The sequence below is a fragment of the Leptonychotes weddellii genome, chromosome 9, assembly GCF_054177405.1.
Source record: "Leptonychotes weddellii isolate Sample4059 chromosome 9, ASM5417740v2, whole genome shotgun sequence".
Classification (NCBI taxonomy): Eukaryota; Metazoa; Chordata; class Mammalia; order Carnivora; family Phocidae; genus Leptonychotes; species Leptonychotes weddellii.
This window is the reverse complement of record NC_138377.1, coordinates 66,469,813-66,483,405: the sequence shown is the minus strand read 5'-3', so window position 1 is coordinate 66,483,405 and position 13,593 is coordinate 66,469,813. Positions and strand designations below refer to the sequence as shown.

Genomic DNA, 13,593 nt, shown 5'->3' with positions numbered 1-13,593 from the left:
TACACGCCTTTATTTGAAATCAGGACATTAAAAACGAGTGGTCTCAGGATGGAGGGAGGATGTAAGATGAGGGAGCAGGAAACTGTAGGCACACTTTAATGAACGAGATCATTGCCCATACTTTGTGTAGAGTGTTGAACCATAAAAACTTATAAATAAACAATTGGTAGTGAAAAAAATCCAATACAACATCATAAACAAGATTGAAGACTAAGCCTGCTCAGCACTTGGCATAGATGTCCCATTTGCCATCTTTCTACCTGCTCCATTCTTCCATGGCTTGCCATCCCTCAGGAAATCAAGACTAGGTTGAATAAAAATGGCAGTAAGAGCTTTATTACTCCATCTGTAGCAACCTGGCATATAGAGGGTGGAGGAATGGAGATTGCATAGGGTCGGAGCTGCTGACTGAGGGCAGCAGCTAAGCAAAAAGCATCTTTTTCCTCTGGCATCTTCTGGAGGACAGGCAGATACCTGGTTACATGGGTGGGTGCTCACATTTGTGTGCATCAATGCACACACTTAATTTGAAAAGAAACAGTGATAATAATATTCCCGATGCTCATTCACTATTTCTCTGAATAGTCTCAGTGGCAGTACAATTAACTTTCAATTATCAATATTGGTTTTGGGCCTTTGCTCCTTGATTTTGTCAATTTGGGTGGACTCTACCTCTTGGCTTTATAGCTGAGCTAGGATGGAATTCAGTTTAGTTCAGAGAAAGTGTGTGTGTGTGTGTGTGAGAGAGAGAGAGAGAGAGAGAGAGAGTATCTGTACTCCAGGATTAATTATAAATCTTAATTGAATTCTCCACAATTTGGGATTTTTTTATTCCTCCAGTTAGTATAGATAATCAAGAGCTTACTATAGTGCTGAAAGTGTAGATACGGATAATAGAAGGAAATAAACAAGAATGAGAATAAGTATGTCCTTCTTTGATAGACTCTGGTCTCAAAGCCCCGCGGGATTTACAACTTAGAGCCACTAACTAACCAGCTCATCAGAGAATGACCTGTCAGCACTGCCAATATTTTCTTTAGTGAAGTATCACTATGGTATTGGCACCTGGGGAATTGTCTGCCTGTAGTGAGCTGGCACATAGCGGTGTCCAGGGCTGGGCTCCTAGAGCAGCTTATGCCAAGATTCTGTCCACACTTGCAGCTGGAGGCTTCGGGGGCACCGGGAATCACTTCCTTGGAATCATGGATGAAGTTATAGCTTAACTTGCATGACTCATTAGCTTCTGAAACTTTTCTCCAGACCACTATGTCATTGCAATACTCTTTGTCATTACCTCGTCTGTTTCCTTTGGCGAAGCTATAATGTAATCTTCTGAATGTCAGTAATGAGGAAGACAGAATATCCTTGGACAGACTGAGGCTGGTATTTTTATATAACAGAGTCAAGTTCATTAATGCCTCAATGGTCTGTCTTTCTTGGTCACTGTTTGCCATGTCATATTCCATCTCTCCCCCTGAAAATTCTTCTTTAATTATCTCCAGTATGCTTTCTGAAGCTCCTGCAAGAACCAAACCCAGGCTGAGTAGCAGCAGAGAGAAGGTCTCCATCTCAGATCTAGGGTAATCTCTTCTGCAGTAGAAATAAAAAAAAAAACAGTAAAAGATGAAAATAAAGAGAATATTAATGAGATCATTCTCTTTTCCTTATGGCAGTTAGTCCAGGATTGACTCCGACATGTAAACTCGGGCTCCTTCAATGGAAGGATGATGGCATGAAAAGATAATCAGCTGTGGAATCTGTAGACCCAGCTTCAAATCCCTGCCTACCCTCTCATAAACAATTTACTCCTTCAACCTAGGTTTCCCCCATGTGAAAAAAGGAAAGGGAATGGGTTTAAAGTGCCCCAAACCAAGTAGTCATCTCTCTCCCTTTTCCCCTTGTCTATAATCTCACTGGAAGGGTCTGTAATCCACATCGTGGTCATAATAATCTCACCCAACACATTCTTTACTACTGCCGGGTCTCCTACAGCCTCACACAGTACCTGGCACATGGCAGCCATTTAAAAGCATCTCTCATTTCTTTTCCCACCCATTCTCAGTCATGGAATTTCTCTTTACCAGTTCCTTTGGCAAGTAGATCCTGCTAAGAAAGAATCCAGCTTGTTACGGGGCAAGAAATGAAACTGTATTTGTTTCCTGGAAGTTTCTGTTATTGGTCTAGCTGAGGGAAGGAGGGGCAAGAAAGGGGTAGGTAGAATTGCATGAGACAGAAGGAGGGGACAACATGGAATCGAGGATGCTCGGAGAAGTTCATAAAGTGTGCCTTTGGCCACCAGAATCTCTGTGACGTGGGCAGAATCACTGTTTCTTCTTCTGTGGAGTCTTCCCTGTTTGTACTTTAACCCAGAGTGATTTGTTTTTAGCTTTTTTGAAACCCTACAGCATAGACTACATCGCACTACATTTTATATGTTCTTTTTTTATTTTTCAAGTTGGCTAGTATATGTAATTCTTTTCTCCCTCTTTTTTAAGTATGAAAATTCCAGGCTGGTCTGTACAGAATCAAACACCGAACAGCATATATGCTTGTTTCTCAACATTTGTTAACAACATAACATGGCTTGACTAGTGTAGAAAACCCTTTACTTGAGATCAATGCTGGGAAATTTATAATGAAAATCTCAGAAAGAGTGGTTATTTAGGGTGATAATTCTTTCCCTTGCTCTCAGAAGAATTTCATTCGCTCCCACCTCTAAGAGCCTCTTTCCCTTATATCTCCTGCATTACCACTCTTACCTCCTAACCACTGCTCCTTGCCCCTCCAATTCCTTGGATACACTACTTTTCTAAAAACAGCACTTGTAATGACACTATTTCAAAAACCTTGAAGTATCCCCACTGCCTGCTGGAGGTAATCTAATCCCCTGAGGCCACTTGGTCAAAGGCTCTTCTTGATCTAATCTCCACCTGCTTCTCAAGCCTCTCTAGCATTATTTTAGTACACAAACCTGCTCTAGTCAAATCAGCGTGACCCACCCTTCTCTGAATACACCCTGTTCTGTCTCTCCATGTTTGGTCCTTTCTTGGAAGCCTACTCTTATTTCTGCCTCTTGAAATCCTTCAAAGCCCATTTCAGATCATATTCTTTCTTTAACACATTTTTCACTACTGAAGTCTACCAAATCCATTGTTCACCTCCCTGATCTTCTTATCACTCATTTCTTTTTTTTATTATTATTTAAGTATGATTGACAGGAAATGTTATGTTAGTTTCAGATGTGTGACATATTGATTTGATAATTCTATATATTCACTTCTTATAACACTCATTTGACATGAACACACGTGGACTTGTATTTTTTATTATATTTAATTTAAAAATGTTGTGTGTGTGAAATTAGAGCAAAGACCCAGTATTAAGAATATATAAGCCTTAATAATTGGGTTGATTGATTATTGATAGATGATTAGGAATTAAGTGGATGTATTCACATGTGTGGCTTGAGCATAGACTTGCTGCAAGTTGAAGGGAGTAGGGAAGAAGGATTTAGATTTTTTCCTAAATATCCTCTACTGTCAACATCAGTAGTGAGGTGAAATAGAAAAACAGAAAGACAATGCAGAGAAGAATGAAAAGGAAGGACAGTGCAGAGATTCTGCACTGAAACTATTTTTCTGAAACATCTTTTTTCAAGTGCACAGAATTCACAACTACCTGAATTTGATTTGGACTGCTAGGTGCCCATTTAAAAAAAAATACCCTCTCGAACTACAAATGTCTAATACACCGCAATTCATTTGAATTGGATCTTGATCCCAACTGAATGAAAATATTCCCAGAATAGATTCCACTGGAGAGTCTCAGTTACTCACACCTTAGTGGGAATTTGCATTTATCTGCAAGATTTTTGTTTCTACTTAGAAAGAGGGAAGAAAAAGTAGAAACAGTGGGAAGGAAAAAAGAGCCAGTAAAGCCTAGAGGAAAAGGAATCAGAATTCAGAACATAGAAACAGGGACCTTAAAGACACATTTCAGCTACTTTAAAATTTTGCCCAAGAAATGATGGGGCTACAGGTGATATGCTAGGGACCACTTGATCCTGCTCAGCATCTGAGGTCTCTGCTTTCTGGGTGACATCCAAATGTCCACGAAGATAACAGCGAAGTGGGACTCCCCTGGAGAAATGGGTCATGAGCAAGCCTTGCCTACTTACAAGGCTGCGAAGTGTACTTTACTTGCAATTGTAAGTGTCCTCCCTCTGTGAATCGAATCAATCAGTTAGAATTTGATGCTTGCAAAAGACAGAGTTAACAACTAGCATAGATGTACCTCCTTTTTTTTATCTGACCTTGAACTAAGTCCAAATAAATAATGCAATAGTTGAAGTCTCTCAACTGAAAAGATAAGAACAGAAAGGGCCCTCTAAAGCTTGTGCATTGCCTTTCCCCGCTCTAGCTCTCTGTCTTTCTGGCACTCACAGGATGGAAATGTCATAGCTCAGAATTAGTGACCCCATAATCTGGCGCTCAGCTGCCAATTACCTCTTATTTCTCAATACTCCCCTGTACTAACCCTCCCCTCCAACAAGGAGAAATGGAATTGTGGAGTAACCTCAAAGACTAGCTAGTCCAAGCCCCTCACTTCCCAGATGGGGGGACTAATGCTCAGAGAACAGACTTAATCAAATCCGCGAAATGAGGAGCCTCTCCTTCTCTTCGTTCTCTCCCCTCGCCTTCTAACTCTAAAGACGTCCTGCCCACAACTGGATGTGGGAGAGCTAAACAACCAGCTCAGCTGTAAGATCTAAAAGGGGAAAGGAGTTAGGAGTCTAGATGCAAGTTCTCTGTTCCTTCCGGGGATGCAAGAGGAGGGACAATGAGCTCGGAGAGTATCAATCCCGTCCTGGAAATTCTGATTCATTTCTCTCCATGGTCTTTAAGGGACATGGTTTCTGACCAGTCAGGCAATCCTTCCGATCTCCCTTTCCCTTTCTTTCAAGGCACAGAGGCAGCTCCTGAACGGGAAAGGATGCAGTTGGAATTATATGTGCCATCTTTAGAGAAGACCCTAATCGACTACTCCAAGTGCCTCGACACCGGGATCAAGTCTGGGAGTACAGCGGGATGTACATTCCAGGTACAAAACTTAAGGGGGGGTGCTAAAAAGCCCAGTAATCAAGATAAATATTTTAATGCAATAGTTAAAAATCTTAGTTTAATGCAAAATAATCTCTGATCAAGAAATATCAAAATGTCATATGATAGGATCTGACCGTGTACTGGTACAATTCACCGATACCCTAAATCCAACCCTGTCAGACTGGGTTGTTCAGGTCTTGACTTAAAACTTAGATATTTTATTCATCAGAGATTTTTACATTAATTTTGATTTTTTTTTTTAAATTTGTGTATCTAGATTACTGGGATTTTGGGTGCCCCTTAAATTTTGAACCTGAAGTTAGTGCCTTGCTCACTTTACCCTAATCCCAGTTCTGCCTCGGATTCACTTTTGGCTCTCAACAAATGACCCAAGGAAAAGGGACAAGAAATTAAAACACATGCAGAGTTTATGATTTAATTCAGTAGAGGTTTTTTTTTTATTATTATTAAAGCAGAATAAAAAGATTCCAGTTCAGCAACATTGGAAGGATAAACGAATTACTAGTGGCTACCCAGTTCGCTCAAGGCATTACCCTAGGTCCACAGTTCAGGTGTGCCTCAGGGAGAGCGAGTACCCCTGAGAGAGGAAGGAGAAGATTTCAGACACTGGTCTCAACTTATTCAACATATTTCTGGAGACTAACTGGTCCTATATCATCACAAGTGACAACAATGAACCCCTTCATGGAGGACACTCGGTACCTGCAGGCAGGATATCTGGTGCCTCCAATGAGCTGACACACTGTCATTTTGAACTTGGTCAGACTCTGGAAACATAAAATGGAAGAATGGTTCTGACAAATCCTCCTCTTGGAAGAGGTGCAGACCCTATTGATATTTCGAGGCGTCTCGTGGATGAAAACATGCTCCTTCTTGCAGGTGTTGTCAGGTCCTCTGATGACTCTTTGTAAGACCATATGGTTGCAGTACCTTACGGGAATGTCACTCTGAGGGTAGTCCACATGCAACTGCTCCATGGTTAAGACCTCTCCTTCCTCATTAAACTCGTTCTCCCAGAACAGAAGCAGCAGGAAAATGATCACCATTAGGATCATCAGGGGTAGGATTCCCTTCACATCTTCTGCTCTAACTCCTATAGAGTAAGAAGAGACGGGACCTAGCCAAAGGTATTCAGATTCCTCCAGCCCCAGCCCCTGATTTGCTCCCCCCTTGGGATATTTTACATCCTTCTTTCAGCTAATTAAAATCTCATGTGAGGGGTGCCTGGGTGGCTCAGTCAGTTAAACATCTGCCTTCGGCTCAGGTCCTGATCCCAGGGTCCTGGGATTGAGCGCCGAATCGCATCAGGCTCCCTGCTCAGTGGAGAGCCTGCTTCTCTCTCTCCCGCTCCCCCTGCTTGTGCGCTCTCTCTGTCAGATAAATAAATAAAATCTTTAAAAAATAAATAAGTAAAATCTCATGTGACCCTGCAAGCTCCATCTAGAGGTACAGCTCCTCAAGAAAGCCCTTTCGGACCATTTCAGCTCTCCGAGTTTGGCTTTGAACTGTTCTCTGTTCATTCCATTGTGTTGTATTTGTTTTGCTTCTACAAGCTCCTTGAGAGCTCCTATTTCTCCTGAATCCATCCGAGAGTGCTTACCACAGAGCCGAACATGTAGAAGGATGCTCAAAAGTACCCATGCCTGATTGTTTTTTTCCTATTGCCGAATAACTTCCTTTCCCATAATTGTCTCAACACTAATTCCAACCAATTCCACATGTTTTCAGCACTGTCTACTAATTTTGTTCTTCCCAGTTCTTCCTGATCTCTCCTACTAGGCTAGCTCCTCTCACCTTTTGTTTTTGCTGTAGCTCTCAGAGGTAACATATCCTTGTGATCATGGATCTGAGAAAGTCCTTTGTGTCTAGCTCTTCCTTGACAATAACCGGTAGGGAGTCAGTTGAGTGTGGAGAGGGCCAAAGTATAAAGAGCAGAAAGGGAGGAGCATGTGGGGAGTGTGCTTGGGTGCCACAGGGAAGGAGGGCAAGTTACCTTCTGAGTGAGAGTTGCATAAGGCAGGTCCCGAATGTGTCCTCATTAAACAAGCGTGGACTTTCCCAAACATTTATTAAAACCCTGATGTGTCAAATAATGAATCATGGAACACTACATCAAAAACTAATGATATAATGTATGGTGATTAACATAACAATAAAAATTATTTTAAAAAATCCTGATTGTGTCAGACACAGTATCCTGTTTTTCAGCTTTGCAGTCAGTCCTTACTACAACCCTGTGAAATAGCTATCACCCCCATTTCATTAAAGAAGAGATGAGTTGCAGAAAGCTTCAGGTGGAGAGAGGAGATGGTGAGAGTAACAAGTCTCACCCTCTCAACACTTCACACTTGAACGCCAAGTTCTAGCAAGTGTCATTCCCACAGGGTGTCCAGGACAGGACAGAAACAATTCCCTGACATTAACATTAGTCTTGATAAAGCCCTGGGCTGCTGGGGGAGTATGGCAATGGTTCCCAAACCCTGCTGAACATTGGAATCCCCTGGGCATTTCTCAGTGCCACCTTGAAACATTCTGCTTTAATTGGTGTTGGGTGTGACCTGAGTCTGAGATTAGTAAAAGCTCCTCCAGTGATTCTAAATGGAGGAAATTTTGGGAACCACTGGCCTATGATATTCTTGGGAAACTGATATGGGGAAGGAGCTGAAGAGGGTTTGGTGAAAGACAGTGGTATAAGGCATTGAGAAAAGAGAAGACTTTTTGTTGCTTTCATCTGCTGGTCATTTGATATAGAAATGGGAAAATGGACTTAATTTTACTACTTCTTGCCCTGAAATGATTTCTCTTTTGGAGAGACAGCTACATAGTCTCCTCTATACACATCGGTGTCTTTCTAACTAGTAAGAAGAAAACGATTTTGGGGTGGAAACTACTGGAAAAGGCTTCAAAGAACAGGTCTCTTTCTATATAACAACAAAAGCGTAATCCCAGAGCGTGAAAATGGACAATCAGGAGGTTATTATTTACTTTCCCCAAATGTGCATAATTGGCATCCTTTCAGAATTCAAACTGTCCTGTTTGGGATACGTGTTGCCTCGTGCCACCAAGATGTAAATGCTTAATTAATTGTTCCTAGTGAACAAATTTTGATTTGCACACTATCTGCAGAAACATTTCCACTGTATAAGGAGAAATATATATACATATTGTAATATGTTCAATATATCCTGCTGAGACTTCCAAGTAGCTGAATTACAGATGGTATGTTAAATTTACAAACCTGAAGGCGATGTTTGTTATAAAAGTTATCTTCAACTGTGGCAGCTGGACCTGTCTGAACATTTCAGAGAATTACCCTGCAGAAATTGAGCTGAGACTGGGTTCAAATGTTCAATAGTGCTGGCAGCCTGGGAGAAAACACTTGTAATACCTAAAACCAATTAAGAGTTAACGTCTAGATATAAGGGACTCACTCCTGTCAGCAATAAAAAGGAAACTTCGGGGGCACATGGGTGGCTCAGTCGTTAAGTGTCTGCCTTCAGCTCAGGTCATGATCTCAGGGTCCTGGGATCAAGCCCACATCAGGCTGCTTGCTCAGCAGGGGAGTCTGCTTCTCCCTCTCACTCTGTCTCCCTCTCCCTCTGTTCCCCCTGCTTATACTCTTCTCTCTCTCTGTCAAATAAATAAATAAAATCTTAAAAAAAACACAACAACTTCAGAAGAGAAAAAACTGTCAAAAACAATGAAAAGCCAATTTGAGAAGAGAAGCCAAAATGGGTGATGAACAATGCTCAACTTCATTAGTATTCAAATAAATGGAAATTAAGATAACCAAGAGATATCAGTTTATAACCATCAGATTATCAAAAATTAGAAAATCTTACATCAAGCACTGGCAAAAATGTTAGTGGGCATGAAAATCGGTGTGGTGATACAGGAAAATAATCTGGAAGTATTTGGTGAAATTAAGAATGGATATACCTGGGGCGCCTGTGTGGCTCAGTCGTTAAACATCTGCCTTTGGCTCAGGTCATGATCCCAGGGTCCTGGGATTGAGTTCCGCATCGGGCTCCCTGCTTGGTGGGAAGCTGCTTCTCCCTCTCCCACTCCCCCTGCTTGTGTTCCTGCTCTCACTGTGTCTCTCTCTCTCTGTCAATAAATAAATAAATCTTAAAAAAAAAAAAAAAGGATATACCTTGATCCCTTGTGAGTTCTTTCAGATGGAGTACATCTGTTCATCACGGCGTGACTGGTGGCAGAACAGGGCTGGAGGAAACTTAAGTGTCCCCGTTGAAGGGAATGGCTGAGTAAAGAAGCGCTGGATGCATAAAATAAAATAGTCTAAAGCAGTTTTAAATAATGCACTAGATTTACAAATTAAATTAACAACATGGCTAGAACTCGAAAACGGGGTGCTATGTGAAAAACGGTAAGAAACAGAATGAAAAATTCTTTCCAATTTATTTAAATTTAAAACATACATCCTCCAAGATAAAACAAAAAATTTTCCAAGGATACACAATATCTAAATAGGATGGAAGAACATGGATTAAATACCCTAGCGTAGGTGCCTAGGAGGGTGAGAGAAATAGAAGCAGGCACAAGGAATAAAAGGGGAAATAATAAAACTGAATAAAACAAAAGAGAGGCCTAGCATGGGCAGTAAAGGGATTAGGACATACTCAGTTCTGTGTGTCTGAAAAGGGAATGAGGGAGGAAGGAAAGTAGGAAGGATGGAGGGAAGGTGGCAGGAGGAGGAAGAAGAGGAAAGGAAGGAGTTGGAGGGGAAGGGAGGGAGTGAGATGAGGAGGGGGAGGAGGGGAGAAGGAAGAAGGCGCTGAGGGGAGGAGGAGGAGGGGGAGGAAGATGGAAAAAGAGGAAGAAGGAAAGGAAGGAAAGGGAGGGAGAAACTGGGTCTGTTTTCAGACGCTTGGCTTGTCCTGAAGCTCCTCCACACACCCCGAACCCCCTTTGCTGAGCCTTAGGACAAGGCACGGGGGGCTACAGGAGCCACATAGCCGCTGGAAACTAAAATTCATGTCGGGCTGTAAACGATATTAGCAATTCCCCTAATTACTCATTTCATCAAATGAATAAGCTGCCCTGCAGGTTGGCTACCCAGCTCCAGCACCAGGTGATAGCAGAGGAAGGGAACACTTAACTCTGGGGGCCTCCAGCCGGCACATATGGGGTTCCGCTATGTTGAGACCCCCACATGGAGAGGACGCATGGGTAGAGAGAAATGCTCCCAGAGCTCGCCGGTTTCGGCTCTCCTACAGGAAACTGTGGAGGTTGTTCATGTCCTATGGATGTGCTTGGCCACCCTTGGGAGGCTTCTGCAATTGCCCGATGCCGTGCTCAACTTAAGGCAATGTAGCAGGTGGCATTTTCCAAAAATGGCCACAAAATATTTTCCATTCTACATTCTCTTCCAGAATCTTGACACTCCCCTATTAAGAGGTAGCCTCCATGTCCTTTCCTGGGAACCTGGGGGAGCCTCTGGGTCTGCTCCCACTAATGTAGTATATAGTGCAAGGGATCCTATGTGACTTCTGAGACTAGGTCACACACACAGCTTCTGCCCGGCCGTGGCTCTCTTGGGGTGTTTGCTCTGGGTGCCTTCAGCCGCCGTGTGTGAAGTCTGGCAATGTTGAGGCCACCACCTGGAGATGCCCTATGGATAGCAAGAGATGCCCAGATTGCCCCACCCATTCCAGTTCCCTGATGCTCCAGTCTTCTTAGCCCAGGAGCCAGACTGCTGAGTGGCAAAACCTATGCAACCAACCAGCTCCAGCCACCATGTGAATAAAAACAGGCAAAAACCTCAAGAACTGCCCAGCTGAGCTCAGTCAGCCTCCAGATTAAGGATCCCCATAATTGTTACTATTTTTGGTCACCATTTTAAGGTGATTGTAAAGCAGCAGTAGATAAGCAGAACACAGGGCTCACCACTTTGCTAAATCTCCCGAGGCAAATCCAATTCCACAAAGGTTAAGTAAGTAATAGATACCAGTGAAGTTTTCTTGGATATAGAATATAAGTTCTCACACAAACAATAATGCAAAATTAGTTTTATTTATTAATTTTTTTAAAGATTTTATTTATTGGGGCACCTGGGTGGCTCAGTCATTAAGCGTCTGCCTTGGCTCAGGTCATGATCCCACGGGCCTGGGATTGAGCCCCACGTCGGGCTCCCTGCTCAGCGGGTGCTTCTCCCTCTCCTCCCCACCTGTGTTCTCTCTCGCTATCTCTCTCAAATAAATAAATAAAAGATTTTATTTTTTATTAAGGAGAGAGAGAGAGGGAGGGAGCACAAGCGGGGGTGGGGGGAGACAGGGAGAGGGAGAAGCAGATTCTCTGCTGCTGAGCAGGGAGCCTGATGTGGGGCTCCATCCCAGGACCCGACTGAGCCACCCAGGCACCCTGCAAAGCTAGTTTTAAAATCTCCACCTGATGTAAAACTCCCAAACGTTCCTTTTTAACTCCCCAACTCTCTTCATCCCTGCCCGGAGAGCCTCCCCTGCGCTGTGGGTTAGCTCACCAGGTCTCCCGGATTCCACCGGCTCTCCCCATGCCCCCTACCTTCCCATCAATCACCTTGTGACCAAATAAAGACCCTTCCTGATCATCCAGTCACTTAAAAAAAATCAGTGAAGTACTGTAAGTAAATATTTTGCTATCTAGTGGGTATGAATCTTACTCTACAAACATGGGCAAGAAATTTACATTTCTTAATTGCTTCTATGTCAAATTGAAATTAATTCTAAGTCTTCTATCATACTAAGCTGGGGAGAAATTCAACTTACGCCATTATTAAGTTTCCTCTTCCTCCCTAGCTAGGGGTCCCGAGAATCTGGAAGGCATACTGTTCTTGCTGCTTCTCACTATGGGCCCTGTAATGGCCAACAGCATCAACCAAGGGAAAAACATTTCCCTTATATAGACTCTATGTACAGAAACTTTAGAAGAATACTTTCAAATAATCTAATTTATTATAATTAGCATATTTATTGTTAGAATATATCTTTTGATCCTAAAAGCTCTTAATAGGAAGAGCCCTCACCTTACTCCAAGTATCTTTCTTAATATCCTTTATTATTTTTGTTGGCTTTTGTACAAATTCCCAGGCTATCCATATATCCTAATACACAACCGGTTTTGAAAAACGAAAAAAAAGCAAACCTAAAGAGGTTATTAGCTCCCCAATGGCAGCTAATGACAGAAAACACGAAGCGACAGTAGTCTGAACGAGAAGGAAGTTTATTTCTCATGTAAAAGAGAGCCCGGGGTAGTTAGTCCGGGATTGGCGAGGTGCTCCAAGGTGCTGGACTTCAGCCCCAGCGCCTGGCTTCTCCGTCCCGGTCCAGACGGCTGCGCTAGCTCTAGCTGTCATGTCGGCATCCCGCCACCAGGGGGAAGCAAGGCACCAAAGGGGCATGGCACTGCTTTCTAGGGACACATCCCCCAGTTTCCCACACCATCTCCCCTTACGTCTCATTGGCAATAACCTGGCCACCTGGTCACATCCAACTGCAAGGGACAGTGGCAAACGATGGGTGTATTCTGGGTGAGCCTGTGCCTGGCTCAAATTCTGGTGCCCTATGACTAAGGAAGAAGGGGAGAACTAGCAGCACTTTTCCTACTTGCCTTCAGGCAAACACTGTTCTGGAAAATGTTAATGAGTGCGCTTCAAGGAAAAAAGTGTCCTGATCATAAGTTTCAGAAACATTGTTTATTAAGATTCCTTCCCTTGGAGAATCACAAGATTCACAAAGCATGAGATTCTGAGAAGCTTGACTAATTTCATTTTATTCAGAATTTTACAAACTGATTTGAGCATGGAGCTTCATTTGACTATTAACTGGTTAACACTATTAACATCCAAAGGAACAGGGTTCCATGGAACATCAGTTTGGGAAATGATGCAAGGACTAGGAGCCACAGATGGCATCTGAGTGGGAACCCAGGAAACAATAAACAAAGGGAACCTAACTTAAATAGTTCCAATTTGTTAGATTTGGGGGCTTGTCCTTCCTTTAATATTCATATAAAAATATTCCAAGGGCACCTGGGTGGCTCAGTTGGTTAAGCATCCAACTCTTGATTTCGGCTCAGGTCATGATCTCGGGGTTGTGACATCGAGCCCCGAGTTGGGCTCTGCTCTGGTGTGGAGCCTGCTTGAGGTTCTCTCTCTCCCTCTGCCCCTCCCCCCTCTCTAAAAAAAAAAAAAGAAAGAAAAATCCAAACCGCATCCCTCACTGCTACTATAATTTTAGTTCCCTTCCCAAAATGTTTTAGAAGCTCTCTGAGGAGTGCTTTTTAAATTTCTTGTCCAAAACTGATCTTCCAGACTTCCTTGCTATTCATCCCTGGCTTCTCATAAGTGCTTCTCCCCGTGGGACTTCAGCATCTGGCTGCTTCACCCTCCTCCCAAAGCCTGGATACAGGCCCGCCCTATGTTCTCTAACGCCCGCAAAACACAAGGATATGGGGTTGAGAGAAAAATCTTTGT

At 42.9% G+C, this 13,593-nt stretch overlaps 2 protein-coding genes across 2 annotated transcripts; both read right to left on the bottom strand.

The window, feature by feature from the left end:
- Window positions 1-860: 860 nt before the first annotated feature.
- Window positions 861-1,752, bottom strand: RNASE11 (ribonuclease A family member 11 (inactive)). Its single transcript, XM_006731373.3, has one exon. The coding sequence runs from the start codon at window positions 1,566-1,568 to the stop codon at window positions 969-971; it is 600 nt and encodes a 199-aa protein (XP_006731436.1). The 5' UTR covers window positions 1,569-1,752; the 3' UTR covers window positions 861-968.
- Window positions 1,753-5,625: 3,873 nt separating this feature from the next.
- RNASE12 (ribonuclease A family member 12 (inactive)) lies at window positions 5,626-6,479 on the bottom strand. Its single transcript, XM_006731372.2, has one exon. It carries the CDS (start codon window positions 6,176-6,178, stop codon window positions 5,741-5,743), a length of 438 nt encoding a protein of 145 aa, XP_006731435.1. The 5' UTR covers window positions 6,179-6,479; the 3' UTR covers window positions 5,626-5,740.
- Window positions 6,480-13,593: the final 7,114 nt, after the last annotated feature.

Bases quoted from the DNA above. Each gene is read 5' to 3' on its own strand.
- RNASE11 (XM_006731373.3), bottom strand. From the start codon at position 1,568: ATGGAGACCTTCTCTCTGCTGCTACTCAGCCTGGGTTTGGTTCTTGCA.
- RNASE12 (XM_006731372.2), bottom strand. From the start codon at position 6,178: ATGATCCTAATGGTGATCATTTTCCTGCTGCTTCTGTTCTGGGAGAAC.